The sequence below is a fragment of the Triticum urartu genome, chromosome 2A (assembly GCF_056163025.1).
Source record: "Triticum urartu cultivar PI428250 chromosome 2A, HENAU_Tu73, whole genome shotgun sequence".
In the NCBI taxonomy this organism is placed as follows: domain Eukaryota; kingdom Viridiplantae; phylum Streptophyta; class Magnoliopsida; order Poales; family Poaceae; genus Triticum; species Triticum urartu.
Genome location: NC_141874.1, coordinates 122,119,377 through 122,146,398, shown reverse-complemented (window position 1 = coordinate 122,146,398; position 27,022 = coordinate 122,119,377). Strand labels below are relative to the sequence as shown.

The 27,022-nt window shown below is 46.6% G+C and overlaps 3 protein-coding genes across 3 annotated transcripts; all 3 read left to right on the top strand.

Moving 5' to 3' along the window:
* The first annotated feature begins 1,396 nt into the window (after positions 1-1,396).
* On the top strand, positions 1,397-5,397 carry LOC125541223 (UDP-glycosyltransferase 85A2-like). Its single transcript, XM_048704685.2, has 2 exons — positions 1,397-2,080; positions 4,362-5,397. Exons 1-2 carry the CDS (start codon positions 1,471-1,473, stop codon positions 5,312-5,314), a joined length of 1,563 nt encoding a protein of 520 aa, XP_048560642.2. The 5' UTR covers positions 1,397-1,470; the 3' UTR covers positions 5,315-5,397.
* A 4,443-nt stretch (positions 5,398-9,840) lies between these two features.
* On the top strand, positions 9,841-10,655 carry LOC125536185 (uncharacterized). The gene has a single exon (XM_048699353.2). It carries the CDS (start codon positions 9,843-9,845, stop codon positions 10,554-10,556), a length of 714 nt encoding a protein of 237 aa, XP_048555310.1. The 5' UTR covers positions 9,841-9,842; the 3' UTR covers positions 10,557-10,655.
* Positions 10,656-10,798: 143 nt separating this feature from the next.
* Positions 10,799-16,001, top strand: LOC147984221 (uncharacterized). Its single transcript, XM_087543434.1, has one exon. It carries the CDS (start codon positions 13,838-13,840, stop codon positions 14,810-14,812), a length of 975 nt encoding a protein of 324 aa, XP_087399560.1. The 5' UTR covers positions 10,799-13,837; the 3' UTR covers positions 14,813-16,001.
* Positions 16,002-27,022: the final 11,021 nt, after the last annotated feature.

The window sequence follows — 27,022 nt, the reverse complement described above, 5'->3', positions numbered from 1 at the left end:
TTGCTTTGCTCGCGCTTGATCGTGCAAGCGTCCATCACAGATTGGAAGGACGTGCAGTTCTCTGCAATGAGTTGCAGGTCCTTGAAAAGCTCGGCGATGAAGGCGGCATTGGGGCGCTCGATCTTGAGCTGTGACTCGGCCTTGCGGTGCTCCGTCTCCTCGGCCAGGGAGTCGACTCTAATGAGAGGCACGATGGCGGGTGCGAAGGCGGCACAGATTTGCTTTTCAAAAATATTAATCAAATATGCTCATGTGAGATATTATTTCAATCTCGTCAGGAAGAATGCAATGGTGAAAACATAATTTGATTTGGACACTTGGTCTCAAAGTAATGAATTTTTAAAATTCATAATATATTTGTATGTTGCTGATGCCATCTATATTCTTGTTTGTATACGGTGTTAGATAGTACTACTTGTTTCATGCAGAGAGATGGCATGTTTGTGCGTGTGCCTGCCGAGGAAAAGTGTAAGTGCACCGCCTAGCGTTGGGGTAAATAGACATGCATGAGATAAAAATAATAACTTAACATTTTTATAGGCAACAAGATGAAGCCTCGCATTTGTGAAGGTCACTTTGGTAGTTTGCATTAAAAGAAAGGTGCGACTATGTTGAGACTTAATCAAGTCTTAGTCAAATGACACAACACATAAAAAGGAAGAAAAAAAAGAAAAGAAATTGCACGGTTCTCCATGTGAAATCCTACGGATATAGCATCAACTAAGACTTTATTAAGTCTCAGTCGAGTGAGTTTTAGCAACCCCGTTAAAAGAAATAGGATTGCTATTAGTCGACTGAGACTTAATCGAGACTACATGAAGATTCGTGCAAAAATAATTAGATTTTTTTTCTTTTTATATGTTGTATCACTTGACTAAGACTTGGTTAAATCTCCACACCCTAAAAGAAAATAAGTGGCTACTCACCATTCAGAGCTCATAGCCAAGGAAATAAGGGAGGGGAACTTCTGGTCTATGGGGACATATACACCCTATATGGAAAAATAATTTACTAATTCAACAAAAAGTCAAAAAATTCTGAAAATATTTTTGAAATAAACTTGACCTTACATTGTACTTGTGAGAAAATTTTCACAAAAAGAAAATCCCCCTTGACTTCTTTTCAAAAAAGACAAAATTTTGACCAAAGTAGTGTGAATAGTGACCTATAATAGCAAATAATTTTTGTCTTTTTCACTGTGAAGTCAGTGTTGATTTTTATTTCATGGAAATTTACATACTAGTGCAAAAGTAAGTCAAGTTTTTTTCTAAAAAAAATCTGAACTATTTGACTTTCTGTTTAATTATTAAAAAAATCCTTATATAAGGTGTATATACAACCAGGAACCAAAATGTATTTCTAAGTTGCAACTCACCGTTCAGAGGCTCATAGCCAGTCTTATCGGCAGGGCAGCAACGCCATCGACCCACACATACACACAAAGCCTATAATAAACCTGACCGAAGCAACATGCACCAATCCAACCAAAAGCAATCGGATCTATTCTCCTTCTCATACTGTCTGCTAAAAAATACAAGAGCTACTAAGAGCATGGCCATGGCGACGTCCTCGAAGCCGGCCAAGACGACGACGCCGCACATCCTGCTGCTCCCCTACCCGGCGCAGGGCCACGTGAACCCGTTCCTTCGTCTCGCCAAGGCCCTGCACGCGCGGGGGCTCCACGTCACCTTCGTCCACACGGAGCACAACCACGGCCGCCTCCTCCGCTCCCGCGGCCTCGGCGCTGTCACGGCCCCCGCCGACGGCTTCCGGTTCGAGACGATCCCCGACGGGCTCCCCCGTTCCGACCACGACGCCACGCAGGACATCTGGGCGCTGTGCGAGGCCACGCGCCGGGCGTGTCCTGGCCACCTCAGGGCGCTCGTCGAGAGGCTCGGGGGGACGGAGGGGGTCCCGCCGGTCACCTGCGTCGTCGCCGACGGCGCCATGGGGTTCGCGGTGCACGCGGCCAAGGACATGGGGCTGCCGGCGTACCTCTTCTTCACCCCCAGCGCCTGCGGCTTCCTGTGCTACCTCAACTTCGATCAGCTTGTCAAGCGAGGATACGTGCCATTCAAAGGTAATCCAATAAACTGTGTTCATCATATAGCATATCACCTGTTCTAAGCATAGCTATCACATTTGGAGTACAGTACTTAATTACAAATGACATAAGAAATTGAAAAGCCTACTGGCTAGATCAGAGATGGTTTTTCATCCGTGCCCAGTTCAATCTCGCTGATGATCATCGAGCAAAAAGACAAAGGAAAGGTCATGCTTCAAAGATGAACCATTTAAGTCGGCTTTCATTGGATATATTGGTACCTAGCTAATTAATGTATTTCGTCATAGACTTCCGACGTTTCAGTCGCCTTTACGATAGTGACAACAACAGGAGAATCGAACTTCTTGGTCAGCTACCTCAAAAAAGATAACGTATAAATACAAGACTATAGCTTTTTATATTTCACACGCAATCAAGTCATGTGTAAAATAACCTTAAGTGGACCCAAAGGTAACTCGTTTGAACGTCCTACGTAGCTCATTGGTTACTCGACCAGACCAACAATCCCTCCATTTCTATTCAGTTCACATATGAGTCAAAACTTTGATCAAGTTATATGCTTTTTTTATTTATATCTAAAATTTCGGATGTCTGGGAAACTTTTGAAAATTGCACTGTTTACGCCTGATTTTATCTTTTTTTCCACGAGCTCCTCGAATGTCTAAACTTCACAAAATTTACACAGAGTTCACGCATAGGAGCATCTTGCACCATAAAAAAAATTAGAATTTTTTGAACTTTTTTTCTATTTCAAATCGAGATACTGTTCACCGGGCTCATCTGAACCCAGGCTCTGGGTTGAATTATCGCCACTATAACTACTAGGAAAATACCACTAGCCTTCTAGCTCTAAGCTTTTTTTGATCCTTAAATTTTTAAGGGTCCACAATCATTGGTTAAATCAATAAACTTTTGTAGTATGAACATGTGTACACTTAGAGATCCATTAGTCCCTTTATCATTTGTCATGTGTGCACCGGTGGTAGTACATGCACTTTCACCTTGCACCGCCAAAAGTTCCAATATTTCAAATTGATAACACGATACATCTTAATACTGATATAAAAAATAGTTAGCGGTAGAGATGGCCAATATTCATACTTGAATGCCAAGTGGTAGAGAATAAAATTTCATACAATTCTGTCGTTGTCTCTTCCCTGGAACCCACTTGCTTTTACAAAGAACGGGCTACTATTAGCGCTTACACAGTCGGGTTTCCTTTACTCTCTTTGTTGCTACGACCATGATGGGATATTCTATAGTACTCCCTTCGTTCGGAATTATTTGTCTTGAAAATGGATGTATCTAGAACTAAAATACGTCTAGATACATCCATTTCTGCGACAAGTAATTCCGAACGGAGGGAGTAGTTGAGTAGCTCAACATAACACCATTATTACCATCCCCTTTATTAGTAAAGGTATTCAAACTATCTATTGATCCTTGCATTGAGCTAAGATATTGATAAGTAGACACGAACGTAATGAAAATAAAGTTAGGCAACTAGATAATTAAACAAATAAGTGGTAGATGGTCAGCCATTAGAAACGTCAAGAGAAAACTGGAAGATGATTAGTATTTGTCCTTTTATTGTATCAGATAGAACTTCAACTATAAATCTACAATATTGGAACCGACATGGTAAGATCTAGTAACTACCAGAACTGAAAACTAAAATGTCTTCAAACATACAAAGTTCTCATCACAAAGAGCCCGACAGTAAAAATAGAAATGGCAAAATTTTGGCGACAACAATGGTTCATGTGGGACATCAAACCGTGAATCTAGTTTATGGAGTATAGTGCATACGTGCAATATTGGGGGATATCTCGCTGGAGAGGTGTGATCATGTGAGGAGCAATTCACTCTTGTTGACATTTCGATTGCTTACTGAACCATGGGTGGGTTGATTTATGAATTGCAGAGTGACCCGCTCTAGGGTACCATCCTTTAGAGTTTGAACCTAATTACACATATATTGTTCTAGAAGTTTACTTGCAAATAAATTTGTTATGCCATTTCTAAAGGGGATATTCCACACACACAAAATCTAGGGATGAGCTTACTTAAGTGAGCGAAATATTGTGAGTTTGGACTGCAAAATTATATTTCCATGCCCAACGCGGTATTTTGTAACAGAAAAACGGAATTATATTCATAATTTCATTCAAAATGTCGCGGAAGTTAAGGCAATAGTGTCATCCATCTTAAACTAAAAAATAATTATGTACATTGCAATATTGATTTTGTGGGATATACATTGGAACTTTATTCTAATTAACATACGTTCGTATAGATGAGAGCTGCTTCACCAACGGGTACCTGGACACCCCGGTGGACTGGATCACTGGCATGATCAGCAACCTCCGCCTACGTGACTTCCCGACGTTCATCCGTACTACCAACGCTGACGATGTGATGCTAACCATCAACATCAAGCAATGCGAGCTCGACGCCCCCGCCGCTGACGGTATCCTCCTCAACACCTACGACGACCTCGAGCGCGCCGCGCTGGACGCAATCCGCGAGCGCCTGCCCAACACCTTCGTCGTCGGGCCTCTCGGCCCGGAGGTCTCACCACCATCGTACCTCCCCTCACTCACCTCGAGCTTGTGGAAGGAGGACGACCGGTGCGTCGAGTGGCTAGACGCGCAGGCGGCAGACGGTTCCGTGATGTACGTCAACTTCGGGAGCATCACCGTCGTGACGAGGGACCAGATGGTGGAGTTCGCTCGAGGGCTAGCCGACGCTGGCAGCCCATTCCTGTGGGTTGTCCGGCCTGACATGGTGCGCGACGGCGGCAATGATGATGGCAAGATGCCGGTGCCGGATGGGTTCGCAGAGGAGGTCGCGGGACGAGGGCTGATGGTGGGGTGGTGCGACCAGGAGGCGGTGCTGGGCCACCGCGCGACCGGGGGTTTCCTGAGCCACTGTGGTTGGAACTCGACGTTGGAGAGCCTGTGCGCTGGCGTGCCGATGTTGTGCTGGCCCTTCTTCTCAGAGCAGGTGACCAACTGCCGGTACGCGTGCGAGGAGTGGGGTGTGGGCGTCCAGATGCCGCGCGAGGCCGGGCGGGGAGAGGTTGAGGCTGCCGTGAAGGAGCTGATGGGCGACGGGGATAAGGCAGTGGCAATGAGGAGGAAGGCAGCGGAGTGGAAGGAGAAGGCCGTGAAGGCGGTCGTAGTGGGTGGGTCATCACAACGGGACCTCGAAAGGTTCGTCGACGAAATTGCGTGTGTCAAGGGCTAGAGGACTCGTGTCATGCATCTGGTGTGTTCTTGCTTCTTTGTGACCTTTGGTGAATGGTTTATGTGAAGATATGGTAACATCAACTACCGTACAAGCACAACTTGGACTACAACCCGGGGGCGAAACCCTAGGCGCCGCCCGTCCCTCGCCTCCCCTTCTCCTCCTTCTCCGCCGCCGCCGGCAGCCGTCGTCGGTCAAGATGGCAACGGGGACGAAACCCATCGGGTTTTGCCTTTCCAAACCCATCCCCACGAGAAAATCATAAACCCGTCTCCGTCCTCATCACCGTGTGCGGGGCTAGTTTTCTCTCCGTCCTCTAAACCCACCGGGTTTCGGGGAACCCACGATAAAATCAAAATATTTAAACAAACCTAGTGGCGACAAAGAATAACACTTCAACAACAAAACAAGCACATTTCAGCAGCATAACTTGAGTAAATTTCAACAAAAAACAATAGTAAATGGTTCAACAGCTATATAAGTTCTGAAGTAGAACTAATAGTTCACAAATCACTTTAAAGTTGGAATCATCATGGCATCTTTCACATCTCCAAGCCTCCAAACGACCATCTTCAAATCTTCCAATGCCAAATCAAAGTGCCAAGTACTAGGAAAGATCAAAACTCGCTCAAGCTAAAGTTAAACATGAGAAAAATATGCACAAGTCCAAAAACTTTGTCCTTATTCATTGTCAGCATCTATGAGAATCAAATAAGTAGTAACGAACATCTTATGAAATATTGCAATAAGATAATGATAAACATTATGATGATATGTAAAGAAAGACACACCTTTATATTTGTTTCTTATCCAATCTTGTGAACACATCAAGGCCTCTAAGATTTCGGGGGTAAGATGACTACGGTGATAAAAAAATAATGTAATTTCGCGGGTATTGCCGGGTTTCGGGTTCGGGGACTACCGAAACGGGTGTAAACCCACGAAACGTGTCGGGTTGTATAATGTGCCCAACAACAGCCCTGCGGGGATGAAAAGATGCCCATCCCCATCCCCTAATAGGGTAAAAACCCACGGGGACGCGGGTTTCGGGGCCCCATTGCCATCTTGAGTCGTCGGGCTTGCCCGCGCGGCGGTAGGCGGCGGCGGGGGCTTCCCCGCGCACCCGCCTCGACCTCTGGAGAGCCGGCCCCCCACCCCGCATCGGGCGCCGCCGCCCGCTTTTCCCTGGTGGCCGCCGAGGCCGGCCCTCTGCGGCGGCTGCCGCCGGCGTTGTCGCTCCGCGCCTGTCGCCGGGGATGGCTCTGCCCATCAAATCCGGCCGCCTTGCCCGATCTGGCGGCTGGTGGGCCGGGGTTCGCCGGATCCGGCAGGCGTGGCCTTGCCTCGTCCTTCCCGGCTTGGATGTTCGCGGTGTGGTGCTCCCTGGTGGCGGTGGTGTGGGTCGTTCCCCATGTTTCGACGGGATGTGTGCGGTGGGTGGATGCCGGGGCGGCGGCCTCGGGCGATGTGGACAGCGTTGCCTCTTCGGCGGGCGACGGTCGTGGGTGCTGGTGGTCCGCGACTTCGGCCGTGCGGGCGGCGAGGTCTCGGTGGACGTCTACTACAGTGGGTCGGGGTGCCCCGTCACCCGACGTGCCTGCTTCGATGAAGTCCAACGCTTTCCCCGGCTGCGTGCGCTCCCCTGGCCAGGTCTTTGGCTGGGTGGATGGGATGGGGGCGGGACCGGGGGAAACCCTTGGCCGTCGGCGGAGGCCACGACAATGGCGGCGTCTTTGCTGGGCGTCGGTCCCCTTCTTGGAGGCCTTGTCGAGGTCCTCTCCCGTCTTTCACCGTGATCTTCCTTTGGGCGAAAGCTCTAGTTCCCCTTGCGGGCGACGGTGTCGTACCCTCGTCGCGCTCCTTCTTGAAGGCGTCGCCTGGGGTTCCCGGAAGCATGGTGGGCGCTTTGCGGTGCGTGTGAGGTGTTTGGCGGCGGCATTGTGTGCAGCGTTTCACCTATTCTCCGCCGGTCTTCGTTCTGTCACTATTAGGGAAAAGCCTATACACAGAATCTTACCAGCAGCGCGCTTTAAAATCAGGCGTTGCTGCTAAGTAGCAGTAGCACGGGTTTTTAACCCTCGCTACTACTAAGTTGATAGCGAGGGTTATAAACCCGCGCTACTACTAAGTTTTTACCCCTCGCTACTACTAAGAGGTCTCAACCGTGCCCCTCCGGGACATGCCATAGTAGTAGCGAGGGGTAAAATCCCTCGCTACTACTAAAGGTCCCATTTTGAAACTCTACACCCCCACACCCCCCCTCCCTCCCCCCCGTGGATCGCCTTTTCGGTTTTGTAAAAAGCAAAAGAAAATGATAAAAACTTCAAAAATTAAAATCCTTCGAGATGTAGTTATGTTACTACATCTACTAGTTAGGAAAATTTAAAAACTTAAATTTGGACATGTTTTGCAAAAAGTGTAGGGAAAATGTAAAACGGCTATAACTTTTGCATACGATGTTAGAAAAAAATGTATAATATATCAAAATGTTTCAAAAATTAAAATTCTTCGAGATGTAGTTATGTTACTACATCTACTAGTTAGGAAAATTTAAAAACTTAAATTTGGACATGTTTTGCAAAAAGTGTAGGAAAAATGTAAAACGGCTATAACTTTTGCATACGATGTTAGAAAAAAAGTATAATATATCAAAATGTTTCAAAAATTAAAATCCTTCGAGATGTAGTTATGTTACTACATCTACTAGTTAGGAAAATTTAAAAACTTAAATTTGGACATGTTTTGCAAAAAGTGTAGGGAAAATGTAAAACGGCTATAACTTTTGCATACGATGTCAGAAAAAACGTATAATATATCAAAATGTTCAGCACGAAAATCCGCATATGATGGAGACCGCCTACGGCCTGTTTGCAAATTTTTAGAATCCTCAAATTCTAAAAGGAAAGAAAGTTATGCTCAAATTTCAGTTTTTTTAATTTTGGTCAAATCTGGTCAAACTGTGATCAAACTAATTATTCAAGAAGTATTAGTGTTACTAAATAATTATTCAAGAATATTAGTGTTACTAAATAATTATTTCAGTTTTTTGGAATTTTGGTCAAATCTGGTCAAACTTTGGTCAAAATGTGGTCAAACTCTTTATTCAAGAAATATTAGTGTTGCTAAATAATTATTGTTTTTTAGAACAATAGTTTTAAACTCAAACAGCGAAATGTGTGACTTCATGCTCAAGCTAAACTTCCGAGGGTTAATAGGATTGACATCTTACTATTGTCAGGAAAACAACAAGTGCAGACTTGGAATCGAGGGAGAATAGAACCCAGAAGTTAAGCGTGCTCAGGCTGGAGTAGTGAGAGGATGGGTGACCGTTCGGGAAGTTAGATGATTTGGAATGATGAAGGGTGATTAGAGATTAAATTGAGCAGCGATGAAGGTGATTAGAGATTAGAGGTTAAAATAATTCAGAAATTTGAAAATTCACGCAAAAAATTCGAAAAAAAAATCCGCGGGTTAGTAGTAGCGCGGGTTTTTACCCACGCTAATACTAACGGACGTAGTAGTAGTCCGGATGGCACCCGCGCTACTGCTATACGTTAGCTGTAGCGCCGGCCCCCGCGCTGCTAATAGGCCCAAAACCCGCGCTGCTGCTAGGCTTTTCCCTAGTAGTGTGTGGTAGCGCTCCTTCTGCTTGGAGATGGACTAGCGTAGATGGTGGTTGTCGTTTGGCGTCTTGATGGCGTCGATGGCGGAGGATCCTGCCAAGGTTGGCACCTCAATCTGCTCTGAAGATGGACTGGTGGAAGATGGCGGCGACGACACATGTGAGTGCGTCAGACCGGATTGTGCCCCGGACCCGGTATGTGGCTCGGTCGGGGCCTCCGGCTAGATGTTAGGCTTAGGTGAGAGGTCTGGGTATTTGGCCCAGCTTGCACCCCCTTCATCATATGGATAGGAGTAGTGGCGGATGTTGCCAAGATGACGGATTCAGACATATTATTGTACTACTTTGTAAGGTCCTCGAGAATAATCAATAAAATGACCGTATGCATCTCCCAGATGCAGAGGCCGGGGGTCATCCTCCTTTTCTAAAAAAAAATCAAATTGTCTGTAAACTGCAACTAAACTTTTGGATTCACATTGAACTTGGGTTCAATAGGGAAGTCCGGCTGAAATTTGAAGTCTGATACGTTCCCCCGTCAACCAAAACTTATCTAAAACCAATCATTCACTATCCATCTTGAGTCACACTGCAGCTCATGACCATGGTGGCTGTCTCGGAAAACTTTTCGAAGATCATGCATGCTCCCATTTTCAAGCTTCAGTGTTTTTTTTTTTGCGGTTTTTTTTTCAAGCTTCAATGTTTGACGTGCACCTTTGGTCAGCTGATAGGCCAAGTTAAACCGAGCGACCAAGAAGCATATGCAAGGCCATCTGGCCCCTGCTGTTTCCAAGAGCTAAAGTTTACTGCACCAAACACCATTTACACACACGCATTCCATTAACTAGCCGACTACGGATGGATCATGCGTGCACTCGTTAAAGTTACCTGCACCAGACTCGTCTACGCATGCATGTATATATATGCATGCTCCCGAATTCTAGTGTGCTCCTACCATGTAGAAGTGTGAGTGCAACAACCATGGAAAGCAGCTGGGGTGTTGGTGGCGTCGTTTGCCATCTCCAGTGCGAGATCAGCTCCGTCGAGGTCACGGGACTCGGCTGCACCGGTGGTGGCGCACGAGCACTCTTCCTCCGGTGCCACGTTCCCGCGGGCGGCGGCAGGACGATCCAGATCGACAGCCAAAGCTCCGAGGCCGAGCGCCGCGCCGGCGACCGAGCCACATCGACCGACGTGGTCTCGTGGCGCGACGTGGCGTCGCTGGCGTGCGACGGCTCGCCGGCGTGCGTGCGGGAGCTCGCGGACACGAGGAGCGTGGTGTTCGAGGTGCGGAGGAGGCAGAAGAAGATCATGGGGCGCGCCGGGTCGTCGGAGCTGCTTGGCCGCGCCGAGGTTGCATGGAGGGACGTGGGTGACCCCGCGGTGGAGCGGCGAGCCGCGCTTGCCGTGTCCGGCCGGAGCAAAGGCGGGACAGCCCGGAACGATCCCGCGCCGGTGATGTCGGTGAGGATGAGCGTGCGCGTGTTGGAGACGGCTGCGCCCGTCCGCCGGACCTGCGTGGACTCGCAGCGGGAGACTTATGGCTGTGAGTGGAGCGCCGGAGGGAGCGACGATGCGTACGGAGTGGCTGCGTGCGGCATAGCAGATGACGCGGGCGAGTAGTTCGGTGTTCGGGAGTTTTAGCTTATCCCTAATCCTAAAATTCCAGAAGTTTATCCCTATCATATTTTCTTCAAGATGCGTTCAGGGAAATGAAGGTTACTCATCTAGCAGATCGTTTAAAACCTAATCCCCATAATACATAGTATTTGAATCACGCATTTTATCGAACATCTACAGCGCACACGCGTATAGTCCACAATCACAAGCTTTTCCATTGGGTAAGCCAGCTAGGGATGCTGTTCTCAAATTCTTGATCAAGTTATAAGAAAATTCACAAGTTTCTACAACAAAAAACTACACTTAAATATGGGGGTGAAGAGCCAACCGGAGGGATGGGTGCCGCGAGTCGGCAGGCCATCACCGTGAAGCGGTGGCGGCAGTGCTTTTTTTTTAGAAAAGGAGGATGACCCCCGGCCTCTGCATCTGGGAGATGCATACGGCCACTTTATTGATTATTCTTGAGGACCTTACAAAGTATTACTCCCTCCGTCCCGAAAAACATGTCGCGGGCGCAGTTCATTGGTGATTTTGCAAAAAAGCCCTCGTAGTTTTAAAATCATCTGCAAGAAGCCCCTCCGCCCCCTGTCTTCTTCCTAAGTCGTCGATAGGGGCCGGCGCTGCCCAGCTGCTGCCGTCGTCGTCATCTCCGCCCATCAGGAAGTGCTCCGCCGCCATCGCCAAGTACCTGCTCCGCCGCCGCCGTCGCCAAGTACCTGCTCCGCCGCCTCCCCCACTCAGACCTGCATCGCCGCCCCGCCTCGATTACCTGCGGGGGCCGTCGGGACCTCCGGCCACGTCCTCCTCGAGCTCACGGGCGTCCACCTCGAGCTCCAGCGCATCCTCGTCAAGCTCCGGCGCATCCTCCTTGAGCACCCGCGTGTGCGCCGCCGCAATTCCTCCCGGCTGCGATCCCCTACGGGCGTCGCCGGAAATTGCCTCCACGATCCGGTGGACCAAGAGCTCGCGCGCTGCCTCCTCGATCTCCCGTGCGTCCTCCTCAATCTCCCAGGCGAGCCCGTGCAGCTCCTTCTCCTCTGCCCGCGCGCCCGTGCGGCTGCTTCTCCCCTACCGCCGGTGGAGCTCCTCTGCCCGTACAGCTTCTGCTCATCTACTAGTACTGCTGCTGCTCGTTTGCCCGTGCTGCCGCCAGAGCTCCTGCTCGTCAGGAGGAAGAAGGTACCGTAAGGAGTTGCTCCTCTGCTTCCTGTGCTGAATATGATCAGTGTACTGTAAGGAGTTGCTGCTCTGCTCCTGTTCGTCAGAAAGAACAATGTTAACTGAATATGATTAGTGTTAACTGGAAAAAATCAATAGATATCAGCAGAGCAATTATGATCTGAACAAACACTGTCAAGTGCAAACTTGTAAACTGTACTCCAGGGAAAGGTATGGAGTGGATGTGGAGTGTAAACTGTCAAGTGTCAATTATGATCAGAGTATAATTCAGCCAGTCAAGTGTCAATCATGATCAGAGTATAATTCAGTCAGTCAAGTGTCAATTATGATCAGAGTATAATTCAGTTAGTCAATGGAGTGTAAACTGCCAAGTGTCAATTATGATCAGAGTATAATTCAGTTAGTCAAGTGTCAATTATGATCAGAGTATAATTCAGTCAGTCAATGGGAATTTATAAAGCTCTTTATCTTCATCTTGCTCTGTTATGGGGACATGGCAGACCAAAACCTCACAGTTTTTAGGATTCATTAGTCTCCAAACCTAAACAATAGAAAGCAACTTGGTGTTAGGATCGACAACCACCACTACCAAAATTCCTATTCGGCCTAGTTGTAGTTGTAGATCCAAACCAAACAGACTACTCGGCGCCATGATGCAAACATGTGCCTAACAGAAGATGGGAATTGATGATAGTCAACATCTTTGGTAAACCAGGCATTAGATAATCAACTTCAAGAATTGTGTATTTTGCATGGTCCCCTTCCACACACCCGGACTAACGATAACCATGTTTCTATCTAGAGATCAGACGTTCATATATTTTGTCTTATTTAAAGCTATATAAGAGAACCTTATTTTTTTAGAAAGAGTTGATAAGAGAACCTTCTTTTGGCTGCAATTTCCATTGTACATTTACTCTGCCATTTCATCAAGTGCTAGTAGAATTTTCCCCAACATGTCTGAATGTCAGGTCTATGTTACGAAGCTGGCTTATCAAGCTATATCAAGGAATGTAAGCTTTTCTTTAAAAAAAAGGAATGTAAGTTGAATAGCATGAACCAAAGCAAAACTCTAATATAACTGTCCAAAACATGACACATGAAAGATGTCTAATAATCTAATGCAGGTCACAAACTCCATTGTTAGGTTTTTGAAATTTCAGTAATGAAAGTTTGTGTACTGCTGATCATGTGGCACTGCTACAAAAAATGGCTTATGGTTATGGTTAAAGAAAAGTGTTTGGCTGCCATGGCAGCATTTCTTGTTTGGCTACCGTGGCAACCAAACTAGAAATGGTGCCATGGCACCTATTTCTTGTTTGACTTGCATACTCATTTTGTGTGTGTATATTCTTGTTATGGTACCATGGTGTACTCATCTTTTGTCATTGATGGCAGGAAACATAACTATGGATTTGAACTTGATGCCTCAAAAGGAAGAACATGAAACTATTGATTTGAACTTGATGCCTCAAGAGGAAGACGATGAAGGTATTAATTTGAATTTGATGCCTCAAGAGGAGGAACCTCAAGTGGCAGAGAATGTAGTTATGGATTTGAACTTGATGCCTCAAGAGGAAGACGATGAAGATATGAATTGGATGCCTCAAGAAGATGAAGGGAAAGAGGATGCAGCTCAAGAGGAAGAGGATGAAGTTATGAATTGGATACTTCAAGAGAAGAGAAGAGAATTGTCAGATAAGGAGAGGCATGGTGTTTACTTTGCCTTGCTGGTAATCGAGCTCAGAGATGGGTCTGTTCAACCAGACGACAAGCTGCTAGTCTCAAACCTGTTGGACATAAGTGTACGATCTGTTGAAAGAATCTAGGAACAGGATAAAAAGCAAATTGCCGATGGCAAAGAAGTAGATGTCTCAAGCAAGAAGCCAGGAAGATCTGGCCGAAAGAGAAAGGATCTAGATCTAGAGAGGACCTCAACAATCCCACTGAATAAAAGAAGAACACTTCGATCTCTGGCACGGTCTCTAGGTGTGGCCCGATCCACCCTACATAAGAGGTTCCAGTTGAATGAGCTCAACCGCATCACAAGCACCGTGAAGCCTCACCTCAAGCTAGAGAACAAGCTTGCGAGATTGAAATTTTGTATGTCCATGGTCGATGACAATTCGATCTCAACTTCTCGGGCTATGTTAAAACCAATGACGAATATGGTTCACATCGATGAGAAGTGGTTTGACATGACGAGAGTGAAGAATAGTTACTATGTACTTCCAGGAGAACCTGAACCGAAGCGCACCGTGTCAAACACTCACAGCATTGGGAAGGTGATGTTCCTAACAGCTGTTGACAAGCCTCGATATAACAATGAGGGGGAGCTAACATTCGATGGGAAGATCGGCATTTGGGCATTTGTCGAAGAGACTGAGGCGAAGCGGACAAGTCAAAACAGAACAAAGGGAACAAAAGTGTTGACATCAGTGAAAGTAACCAGGCCTGTGTGCAGAGATTATCTAATCAATAAGGTTATCCCGGCAATTCAGGATAAGTGGCCTGACGATGATGAGGGAGCGACAATATTCATCCAACAGGATAACGCAAAGCCTCATGTCCTTCCCAATGATGTAGCTTTTCGAGAAGCTATGGAACAAACTGATCTTGACATCCGATTGCTACAACAGCCCCCAAATAGCCCTGAGTTAAATTGTTTGGACCTCTGCTTCCATACCTCTCTCCAGTCTCTAACCGACTGTAGGTCACCTACAAACATCCAGGAACTGGTACAGGGTGTGGAAGAGGAATTCGAGAACTACGATCCCGACAAGTTGCACAGAAGCTTTATCACATTAGAAGCAGTTATGTTTGAAGTTATGAAAGCAAAAGGAGGAAATCAATATAAGTTGCCCCACTTGCACAAGGATCGCGTTCAGAATGCTGGAATGGAAATAACCGGTGTATATTGCGACAGTCGGGTAGTTGTTGATACGAGGGCCATTATAGAAGAAATGGAAATTGCAATAGGAAAAGAAAATGAAAGGAAAGAATTAGCTAGAGAAGGGAGACGAAAGAAAAGTAAAGGGAAGGGAAGGGAAGAAGTGGCCAGAGAAAGGAAAAGAATGTAGTCAAGAGGGGGCAAAGAGGCCCTTATGTCATGTAGTCAGGTGCTCCTTGTGTATGTCTTGTGTAATCTTGTGTCAAGAGGGGACAAAAATGCCCTTATGTCATGCCCTTGTGTATGCCTTGTCTAATCCTTGTATATCAACTCCTTGTTGGAATTTATTGGAATTATCTAGGTTATTTGGATTAATTGAATTATCTGAGTTATTTGAATTAATTTGGGTTATTTGAATTAATTTGGGTTATTTGGATTAATTTTAGTTATTTGAATTAATTTGGGTTAGTGGACTGAAATTTTTGCTTGACAACTACAGCAACTAATGAGGCAAGCAAGGCCTTTGCTAATCCCATATCATCAGTAGATGATATGTACTGATGATATGGTATGAGATTATCTTCTACTGCAATTGCAATCTAGCTTTAGTAAAAAAAGCAAGAGTCCCTTGTATGGAGTTAACTGAAGATTGAACATGTTCTAAAGTTTTGAAATAAGAGGTCCATTTAGCATGGAACAAATAAAAGGATAGTGGATGACAAGAATCTAGCATATCACATGGGATGGATCAGCTAAAATAAGAAAGACCATCTCAAGAATAGTCACAAGGAGTATTACTGTATATTCTAATTTACTGAAATTATTGGCATAACAAAAACAGATATGCAGTGGACATGTTTGGTACAGTAAATAAATATGCAGTCATAGCAAGGATAGATTAGATAATGAGAGGAGTAGCACTGGATTAATCCATCTCAAGGTCCTGGCTAATTAGCTATCGGTATATATTTCCCAGCTTCTTAATTAGCTATCAGTATATAAGTACAGCCTTATACTCTCTCCTTCATGATCTAAACATATACAGCCTTGGGTAGTTTAATTTCTCAGCAACTGTAGTCTACTGATTAATTGCCTTGGACATGTTTAATTTCTCAGCCTTGAGATTGAATAATTTCAATGCAACTACAAAACTCCTATTGGCACTGCTGCTGCTTGGCACATCCATCAAGATGGCCTAGTAAGTGGATCATGAATTGGAACAGTTTTGGAAAATTTGCCAACACAATTTGTTCTACTGTTTACAGTAAATAAATTTGAGAACACATTTTCTTCAGTCCCTCACTGACAACACAATTTTTTTGGATGCATTCAACTTGAACATGGAGTATTTTCAGCAAAAAAACTTGAGTATGATAGCACATGCCACTGGACAGCATGTTAGCCAACTAAATTTACTACTCAAATGAAAGAACATATGGACTTCAACCTTTGCAATTTAACAAAACATTAGAACTAGAACATGGAAAAAAATTCAGACTAGCTCAAGGGAAGCAGACTGAAAGAGCCTTGGTTGAAGGTTCAGATTCAGAGCACGAGTTTCAGAGGCGACAACCATGCATACACTAGGGTGAGTGGAATGAAACTTGAGTACGACGCTGTAGATGATCAGAACTGGAGGACTTGGAGATGATCCACTGGACAACAGTGCAGAAAATGTAGCCGCCTCGATGATCCATGCCACTTAACTGAAGAAACAACACACATCAGTTACAAATTGCAACAGACCAAGAGCACATCATAGATACAACATCATTCCACGGATGAAGATGGCAATTGATACATGTGCTATCTGAAGAAGCAACACCAGCACTTATCTGAAGAACCATGGTGTCAATGGCGCCCGCGAGCTCCATCCCCCTCGTTCCCGATCCCTAATCTTCCTCTCCCCGAGCGTGTCGCCCTGCAGCCTCCCGTCGCCCGCCTCCGTTTGGCTCCCTCGCTGCGGCCTTGCCGGACGTCAGCGACCTCGAGCGCCGCCCTCCTCCCTTCCGCGTCGTGCCTCCGCACGCTACCACCAGAGGGGCCAACTCCGGCGGTCCCGGCGCCCGCGCCAAGCTGCCGCCAGGTCCCGCGTCGCCATCCAAGACCCCGCGGCCTCCCCTGCTTCTGTTGCGCGGGAACGACGCATCGAGCGCCCGCCTACAGCCAAGCCGCCAAGGCCCTGCTCTGCCGTCCGCCACTCCGTCGACCCTGCCTCCATGGCCTTGCTGCCGCTGCCATCCCTCAACTCCTTCTCCAGCGAGCCCCGTGGCCGGTCTGCACCGCCCTTGCCGGACTCCATCCCTGCTCCGTCGCCACCACGCTCGACCCCAAGAGATGAGGTTGTTGGTGGTGGTCCGGATCCAGCGCCTCCGGGCTCGCCGACGCCAGTTTCGACACAGCCAGAGCAGAGCGCGGCGGTAGCTGGGGAAATCGAACATTTTTATGACGAAGGGGGGAGCTTGGGGAAGCAGGCAAGTGGCAGTTGCGGCGGTGGAGCAGGAGGCATCTGCAGCAGGGGAGCGGGGGAGCGGGGGAGCTGCGGCGGCGGGGACAGGGCAGCTGCGGCGGCGTGGAGGAGCGAAGCTACGGCGGCGGGGAGCAGCGGAGCTGGGGATTCTGTCGGAGGAGCAAGACGAGGAGCGCGGGTTCGGTCGGGAGAAACTGGAGGTCTTTTTTGCAAAACTGTCCTCGCGACATGTTTTTTGGGACGGAGGGAGTACAACAATGTGCCTGAATCCACCATCTTGGCAACATATGCCGCTACTCCTATCCAAAATGATGAAGGGGTGCTAGCTGGGCCACTACCCAAACCACTCACCTAAGCCTAATATCAAAAGCCGGAAGCCGAAACTCATTCGGAAGCCCCAGCCGAGCCACATACCGGGTCTGGGGCACAATCCGGTCAGACGCACTCGTGTGTCGTCGCCGCCATCTTCCACAGGTCTTCAGATCATATTGAGGCTTCTACCTTGTTTGACCATTCTGCCATCGACGTCACCATGACGCCAGACAGCAACCTCCTCCTGCGCGAGCCCATCTCCGCACGTCGGACGCCGAGTCTCCACAGCGCCATGCCATCGATCTCCGCCGCCATCAAAGTTTGGGATGAAACACCGCTCCACCATCCCTCCAGCCAGCACTTGCTCCAAGACGATGCCCCCAGAAGGGAAAGCGATAGAACGCCATCATCATCCAATCCGGAAGATCCAGATCTGGGGTTTCCCCCTGAGCACCCCGAACCTGATGGTGCAGACTGCCAACGATGCCTCGACCATCGGCAGTAGCTCCACCAGACAAGCGTCGCCTACGTCGCCACAACCTCCAAGATGAAGCTGACCAGAATGCATGTGTCGACACCGAACCGCCGCCACTTCCACCGCCGCTTGAGCAGCCCCCGAGCAACGCCTTCAGGAAGAAGCATGCCACCATGGTGTCGTCGTCGCTTGGAACAGGGGGGGTCTGAGGTTTTCACCTGAGCTCCTGGGAGGGGTGGAAGGAAGGAGATCCTCTCCAAAGCCTCCAACGAGGGAAGCAACACCCAAAGGCACTGCCATCGGAGTGGCCGCCACGCCGGCCAAGAGATTCCCCCGGAACCCTTCCAGCCACCGGATCTGCAAGGCCAGCACCCAAGAACGGTGACTGAAGCCACCAAGGGCCGGATCTGCTGCAGATCGGAGTAGATCAGGGTCGAGGACGAATATCACCATGGCCACCAACATCCAGCGAGGAACCGCCGCCGCAGCCGAAACCCACCACCTCCCCGCCATCCACATAGCCAGGGAAGTGGCCCACCTGACCACGCCGGCGCTGCCCGCCGCCAAGCAGCGCCGCGTGCCACCAGCCATGGCCGCCGCCATGGATCCGAGCCGCAGGCGGGCCGCCAGCCGCGGGGCCCCGCGGGAGAGGAGAGCCGCGCCACGTGGCGGCAGTGCTAGGAAAACATTGTTATATTAAGCTTTACTCCCTCCGTCCGGAATTACTTGTCTCGGAAATGGATGTATCTAGAACTAAAATACATCTAGATACATCCATTTCTACCACAAGTAATTCCGAACGAAGGGAGTACCAATGAAACAATTTACATACAAATTAAGCATGAACAAAAAATTCATACTTTATGGCAAAACATATTAGTTTCTTTTCGAATGAAATGATTTCATCGAGTGGGAGCGTTACAATCTGCTTGGCTCAAGCTGGTAATCTCTTCCGGCCCCTCACGCAGCCATACAGCAGTACGCTGGTCTACTTGGCTAAAAGAATGGGGTACTGTATTGCCCTCCCTACGTGCATGTGATAAAGCATACTCTTTTGCATGAATTTCACCTTGACGACCAGGTTGAGGATGACATTGTTTGGAAACATGCTGTTGATGGGATATACTCGGCGGCCACTACTTATAAGGCGCAATTTCTTGGCCTAACGCTCTCGCCCATTCACTACATGGTTTGGAAAGCTTGGGCTCCCCCTAAGGTCAAATTCTTCGCTTGGCTGGCCTTGCAAGACCGGATTTAGACTGCGGACCGGTTGGAGCGGCGTGGTTGGGAAAATTGTGGGCTTTGCCCACTTTGCAAGAGGGAGCAAGAAACAGGCATCCACCTTTTCGTCAAGTGTCGCTTCTCCATTCGGCTCTGGCGATCTGTCATTGACAAGTTTGGTCTTGCGCACATTGACACCTCTGTTTGGCACCTTGAGGACTCTCTTATGCGTTGGTGGGATAGAAGAACCGACATGCGAAATCCAGACTGACGAGCGATGGCCTCCCTCACCATGCTAGTCTCTTGGACTCTTTGGAATGAGAGAAACGCCCGGGTATTTCGTCACAAGAGTGCGCCACCGCCTATTCTTCTTCAAAATATTTTGCTTGAGGCCAACCTATGGGTTACAACAGGTGCTAAGAAACTAGGACGTATTGTTGTACGAGAGTAATTGCCATGCGGTTTTTTTTTAGTCACTTGCAATCTGTCAAACTCTATTCTCCTCTTATTTAATGGATGAGGCAAATCTTTTGCCTCCGTTTCAAAAAAAATAAAGCATACTCACTAACTAGCCCAAGTAACCTCTTGATCTCCTCCACAAAGGACGCATATGGCGATCTGTTCGTCTCCTTTTCTGAAATCATATTAGCAGCAGCGAGACAACCAGTTTCTAATACGATAGGTGCAGTGAGCGACGGAGCTATGTTGAGGCTGGGAGAGCCGTTGACCCCATCCTTGGATCAATTCCTGAAGGAAAAAAAATTAGGAGGGCATAGATTAGATTTTTTTTAGCATCCCTCCCCTCCTCGCCATCCAAACACTGATGATTTGTGTTTCGGCCCCCAGTGATTTTCGGCTAACTCCGCCACCGGGTGCAGTACTCCATTTCAACGCAATACTTCCCTTCCATGCATGACACCAATTTAGCCTCCAGCGCAAAGGTGCAGAACCCGAGATAGCAACATGAGGCAAAAATAATTGCACTCGTTGAATCACGAAGGACCATCCTACCTCCACCAACTTTGTGTGCGACTCGATGAAAGTGTCATCCACATTTAGTTTGTTCCATCCTTCTGGTGGCTTGCACCAGCGTCCTTCCGGCCGTGGGAGGGTACGGGCTACCACACTAGTTTTGGACTGATCAGGACTCCTCTTACGCTCATATGATATGACCATTTTACTTTTCGCGATGTTTGATGGGCAACAAGGTGTCGATTAGCTACACAGGAATCGCGTCGACGCTTCTATAGGAGGAGTCGGCTTATGATAGCAACTTTTTGCGATCATACAACTTTGATGTATGCATAATAACATCGGTGCTATAGTTCTTAATGAAAGAAGCATCAATAAACGTTTGTGATGTTCATTTTGTGATTGCCATCAAGAATTTTTCTATTTACCGAACTGGCAACCTGGCCAAAAAGAACCCCAATAGTCAATGAACGTTCGCTGGGAAGGATGACATTTGCTAATGATTTGATGGCAGTTTCTGTTGCCCAAGCGTGGCAATATTATTTAGCGAGCATGGCAACTCAACTGCAGTTCATTTTTTCGCCAGAAAGTTGTCGTACATGCAAACTAAAATTGTCATTCTCACGATAACTAAAGTTGTCATCAAAACGTTCATAATTGTCATCCCTCCTAGCGAACGTACACTGATTGTGACTACCGAAAAAAAATCTATTGATAAGATCTAATTCTTTCTATTTTTGGATTTTTTTTCTAGGCATTTTGGTAATTGTTGAACTGTTCAAAATTAGGTGACCCAATTCCAAATTGAAGACCCCAATTGATCGTGAGGCCTTAAAAATTAGGGAGCATCATTTGATACTGAGCGTGCAATAGCACATCCATGTTGATTTTCAACATGCCTTGCTTTGTTTGGTGGGAACTTTAGTTTTTTTTAGGGTTTAGCCAAACTTTATTCATCAAACGCCGCCAGAAATTTGAGATCATTGCTTACAATTATCACTTCAACATTAGCGGCCCATATATGTCGCCTATAGATGGGCCGATGTCTTAAATCAAAGAGGCCGAACATGTGTTCCGACTGGTTTACATCATTAAAAAAATCAACCGATTTTCAGCTAGTTTTTATACATTTATCTGGTTTTTCATATTGATCGTTTATTCATATTATCACAATTGTTTTTGCTATTTTAAGTAAAAAAATGATCACAAATTTAGAAAAATGTTCATGCACTAAAATGTTTGGAAAATCAAAAAAAAATCTCATGGACTTAAAAAATAGCAGGTTTTATAACTGTTTACGAATATTATTATTTTACAAATTTAACAAATGTTCATGAATTAAAAACAATGGGATTATATTTTTCATGAGATTTTAATAACTGTCGATGAACTAAGAAATGTTCATTAAATTATAAAAAAATGTTCACATTGATTTCTAATATATTCACGAATTTGAAAAAAAATTTATAATTTATTTAATTATTTATTTAATTTTGTTTTATGAATTTTAAAAAATGACCATGAATTTTAGAAGTTTTAAAAATTGAGTTTTTGACAAATTTAATAAAGTTATTTAGAATATTTAAAAATGAAAGTTTCATAAATATTTACAAGAATGTAAAAAAGCAAGGGAAAACAATGAAAAATAATAATAACTAGAAAATGATGGAGGAAACATACGAAAAAAGAAGAAGAAAGGTGCAGAACTTTCTGGAATCCTACTAATGTCGGGTGAAATTTTCCTGAAAGAATACTAGAGAGGGTGCTCGTATCGTACCACTGGCTAATTATTTTCGATAATGGGTGGAAAATAGGATGAGAGCTCCTATTCGGTGAGTTAGTGAGTTTGCGCTCGCACCCTCCTTGTGCATGGGCCGGCCCATCAAGCCAGTAATCGCACACTTGTCGCGCACAGTCTTTTGTGTGCTTAGTTCACATGATTGACCTGGTCACCCGTTGACCGGTTCACCTAGTTAACCTGGTCGGCTGGTTTATTTAAAAATAAACCACAAAATTAGGAAAAAGTGTAAAGTATTGAATTTGCTTTTCCATAGTTCGAAAAGTGTTTATGAACACGATGTTTCATTGCAAATTCTAAAAAAGGTCACAAGTTTAAAAAGATCATGTCAAAAAAAGGTTATGAATTTGAAAAATGATTGTGATTCTAAAAAATTACAATAAATTAACAAAAAAATCATGAAAACTAAAAAAAGGAAAAGAAAAATAAAACGAAAAAAAAGAAGGAAAAACCAAACAAAAAGGGCCGAAAGCTTCTAGAAGCTTCCCAAAACCGACCTGGAATATTTCCAAAACCGGAGACAGCGCTCGACAACTTACATGGGCCGGGCCATTAACGTTTGACAAAAAATAATTAGTGCAAAGTAAGTATGCGGCTGTTGGTGCGTGCGCGCCTGATACCATTTCCCGGATTGCAGTGCCCTCAAGCTGGAACCAGTTATATCCTATACAAACTAAAAAAAGCTGGAACCAATTATCCTCTACTCATAGATCCGGAACTAGATAAGTCGATATGCTCGCCGACAAAGCATCCAAGACATCATCCCACCCATAATTTACTAGCCGCAGACATAATTTACTAGCCGCAGACCAGGCCAGTGCACCACTTCCTGAGAAAAAAATCATCATGTGTGACAGGTACCAGACTTACAGGTACGTGTAGCGCATAAAGTCCGGACCGGACAGGTCAGGCCCGAGTCCAAAGTCCTTCAAACTGACCTGGCTCGCTGCCGCATGCGGGCAGGCTGGCCGGCCGCCCAGACCAGCTCACCGCATCCAAAGTCCCGAGCCCCCATGTGCGCGCCACAGGCCGCTGCTGCTCCGTCGATCCGGGCCGTCCATCCCGACTTTTCCCACCTCCTCCCAGGTGGGCTCGAAAGTAAATAAAAAGCTCGGTGGGCACGTGCAGCGCCACCCCAAAAGAGGGCACCGTTCCGTTCACTTAGCCCCCTTGGTTTCCCTATTATTCCCAATGGTGCCCTCCTCTGGAGTCTTCTGGCTTCTGCTGCTTGTGGCTTATTTACGAAGAAGCCCCTCTGCGGCCCAGCGCGTGCGTGTGAGGTGTGTGTGCACTGACATTGCAGGGGATCCAAGCAAAGCCTCGATCCTGCTTGAACGCCAAGGAACAAGGAGGAGGCTCTGCGCGAAAGTGGGCGCCAAAACTTGGCCATGCATGCATGCGTATCTTTCCATGTTCAGTCGGTACGTTGGTTATCTTTTCACGACCGCCCCATTCATATGCTACTCGTGATGGAGGAAGACGGACAATATATTTCAATACTCTTCTCACGTCTAGTCTATATTAGTCCTTATTAGACGTGGGATCGATGTAGACCACAGAATTGTTTTTATTTAATACTGTGTTGACAACGTTTTGAACTCAAGACCTTTTGGCTTGGATACCATATTAAATTCATGCTTCAGTCAATTCATTTAAAAATCCGAACTGATGAAGAAAGGCGGTCAATATATTTCAACAACAGGGTGTTGTGTAAGGGTTGGTTTTCCTTCTGCTGCAATGTGCATGGACGACATGATCGAATTAGAGACAACATTGGCGAAACCTTGCACGACGAGACATGTTGTACGTGTGACCTAGAACGATTCTACTAATTTGCAATCATTACGAGGGTGGCTAGTAACGAACGAGGCGGGCGTGCACATGCCCCATGTTGAAATCCAAGGGTGTTGGTTGGTACGTACTTGGCGTAAAATCCGCGCGTCGTACGGAGCTACCCACTCGAGGAACAATTGGGTTGAGGACAATCAATTTGCACTTGATCTGTTCTGAAATGTCTAGGTAACCATGAATGTGCACTTGAGATGTACGACATGCCAACCTTTTACCTACTCCACATGCATGCATGAGGAGAAATTAAGATAACTTTGAATGTGCACGTCATTAGTGTACTTGTTCACGAAATTATAATGATGATCATCCAGTTGCACCCTGTACTACGTTGTTGCTGTCTGTTGTTGAGCGCCAATGGCGGCAATGCGCCATGCATTCGTGTGCTCGGGCGGCAAAGGAAAGATATATACCTGGGTAGGCGATGCGTGGATGGAAGATGCATGTATCCACCAAGTGTCCACTCAGAAAGGAACAAGCTAAAGGGAGTTAATCAGGCCCTGATCTACCAACCTTAATGAACGTTAAGAGGAAATTTTCTCTCGGACAGTGACGTTGATGCATCATGTAATTAAGTACTATACGACCACAAGGAATGCGTCTACGTAAAGTTAAAGCTACATGCATGTATCCACCTGTTGACATGGAAGCTGGTCGATTCCTATAGGGACCACTTCACCTGCAGAATAGCAATGACAGCCTAATTCATTTTTATTATACTATGCTCCAGTGGCATGTTGAAAGTGGAGATATGGCTAAGCCTGACACCTCAGGAACACCCGCAGCTTTTCTTTTCCTGACATGCAAAAGTGAGGAAAATGACGTTTCACTCATGCATGGTGCCGAATTTCCATTGAGTTCATTGCACTTCAGACTACTGGCGGGTCTTTTTCCACTTCAGATTACGAAAACTCCGTCAGTTTGCATGAACGGAGTGGCTAAATTTCGTGTTTTGATTCTTTTTTGAAACCTATTTAAAATTTAATTCTAGTTTAAAAAAAATTCAAGATCTGATCCTTTTGTTACCGCCAGGGACCATGGCGGTAAGGTATAACAACCTATCGTCAAGGTCCCTGGCGGTAGGGTTGCATGCCCTACCGTCAAAAACTTTCTACATATTGAACATAGTGCGTGCTCGTGCCTATCGCCAAGCACCTTGGCGGTAGGGTTGTGCAGACTACTGTCAACCCGGTTGGCAGTAGTGATGTTTCCTATCGCCAAAGTCCCCGACGGTAGGCTGTTAGACCCTACCGCCATAGACTCTGACGGTAACAAAAGGGTCAGATCTTGAAAAAAAATTTAAATTAGGATCAAATCTTGAATAGGTTTCAGAAAAAGGTCAAAACACGAAAATTTGCCAAACGGAGTCACACGTTACTTGTCAGTTTGCACCAGGTAATAAACTTGGATAGAAAAGTTATTCAAATGCAACCAACGTGATTTGCCGGCCCAAACAACAGGGTGATTTTGGTATAGGTTAAAAGCAACGTCTTGCTTAGAGCATCTAAAGCCGGACTTTGCAAATTCGATCTCTCAAACACCCGTGGCCTGTCGGGCGTGTCCATGGATAGTGAACGACCATATCTCAAACAATCGATTCCACAAACGGATACATTCAAATTAGAAAACTCAAATCCATATTATTATATGCAACGTAAACCTAATCATAAGCGGAACTCGTCCGACTCCGCAGTGCCCATATCCGGCGGACGATTGCGTCCCTCAGAGTGTTGGCCCGGTCGCGAGCGAGATAGAGCAGGACACTGGACACGGCCCGGCTCACGGAACTCAAGGCGCTGCCATCTCCCATGGCCTACTCTTCTTCGTCGGAGCCCGAACCCTGATGGTGCTGGTGGACGTCAGATTGATGACGGATCTTTCCTGGGAGGAGCCGGCGACATCCACCACAACGCGGTTGAGGAGCCCCGGACTGGTGCAACATATGGGGCACCAGAGAATGCGACTCCGCCTCGCCTCCATCGCCGCGAGGGCTGCCGCCGTCTCCCGCTCCCGCTGCCTTGCAGGCCGGGCACACCGTACCATGTTTGCATCGGACGGCGCCCATGCGTTCATCTCTTGCTCGGCGCGCCAACGAAGGGGTTGCATGCCCGCCACTGATACGTCTCCGTCATATCTATAATTTTTGATTGTTCCATGCCAATATTATTCAACTTTCATATATTTTTGGCAACTTTTTATACTATTTTTGGGACTAACATATTGATCCAGTGCCCAGTGCCAGTTCCTGTCTATTGCATGTTTTTGGTTTCGCAGAATATCCATATCAAACGGAGTCCAAACGGGATAAAAACGGACGGAGCTTATTTTTGGAAAATATGGAAAATTCGGAAGGAAAATCAACGCGAACCAGTGCCCGAGGTGGTCACGAGGCAGGGGGGCGCCCCCCCCCTTAGGGCGCGCCCCCTACCCTCGTGAGCCCACCGTAAGGCGGTTGACGCTCTTCTTTTGCCGCAAGAAAGCTAATATTCGGAAAAAAATCACTACGAAGGTTTCAGGCCAATCGGAGTTACGGATCTCCATATATATACGAAACGGTGAAACAGAGCCAGAAGAGAACGCAGAAACAGAGAGAGACAGAGAGGCAGATCCAATCTCAGAGGGGCTCTCGCCCCTCCCGTGCCATGGAGGCCATGGACCAGAGGGGAAACCCTTCTCCCATCTAGGGAGGAGGTCAAGGAAGAAGAAGAAGGAGGGGGGCTCTCTCCCCCTTGCTTCCGGTGGCACCGGAGTGCCACCGGGGGCCATCATCATCATCGCGATCTACACCAATACCTCCGTCATCTTCACCAACATCTCCATCACCTTTCCCCCTCTAGCTACAGCAGTCCACTCTCCCGCAACCCGCTGTACCCTCTACTTGAACATGGTGCTTTATGCTTCATATTATTATCCAATGATGTGTTGCCATCCTATGCTGTCTGAGTAGATTTTCGTTGTCCTATCGGTGGTTGATGAATTGCTATAATTGATTTAATTTGCTTGTGGTTATGTTGCTGTCCTTTGGTGCCCATCATATGATTGCGTGCGTGGATCACACCCTAGGGTTAGTTGTATGTTGATAGGACTATGTATTGGAGGGCACGAGTGACAGAAGCTTCAACCTAGGATAGAAATTGATGCATACGGGATTGAAGGGGGACCAATATATCTTAATGCTATGGTTGGGTTTTACCTTAATGAACGTTAGTAGTTGCAGATTCTTGCTAATAGTTCCAATCATAAGTGCATAGAATTCCAAGTAAGGGATGACATGCTAGCAGTGGCCTCTCTCACATAATACTTG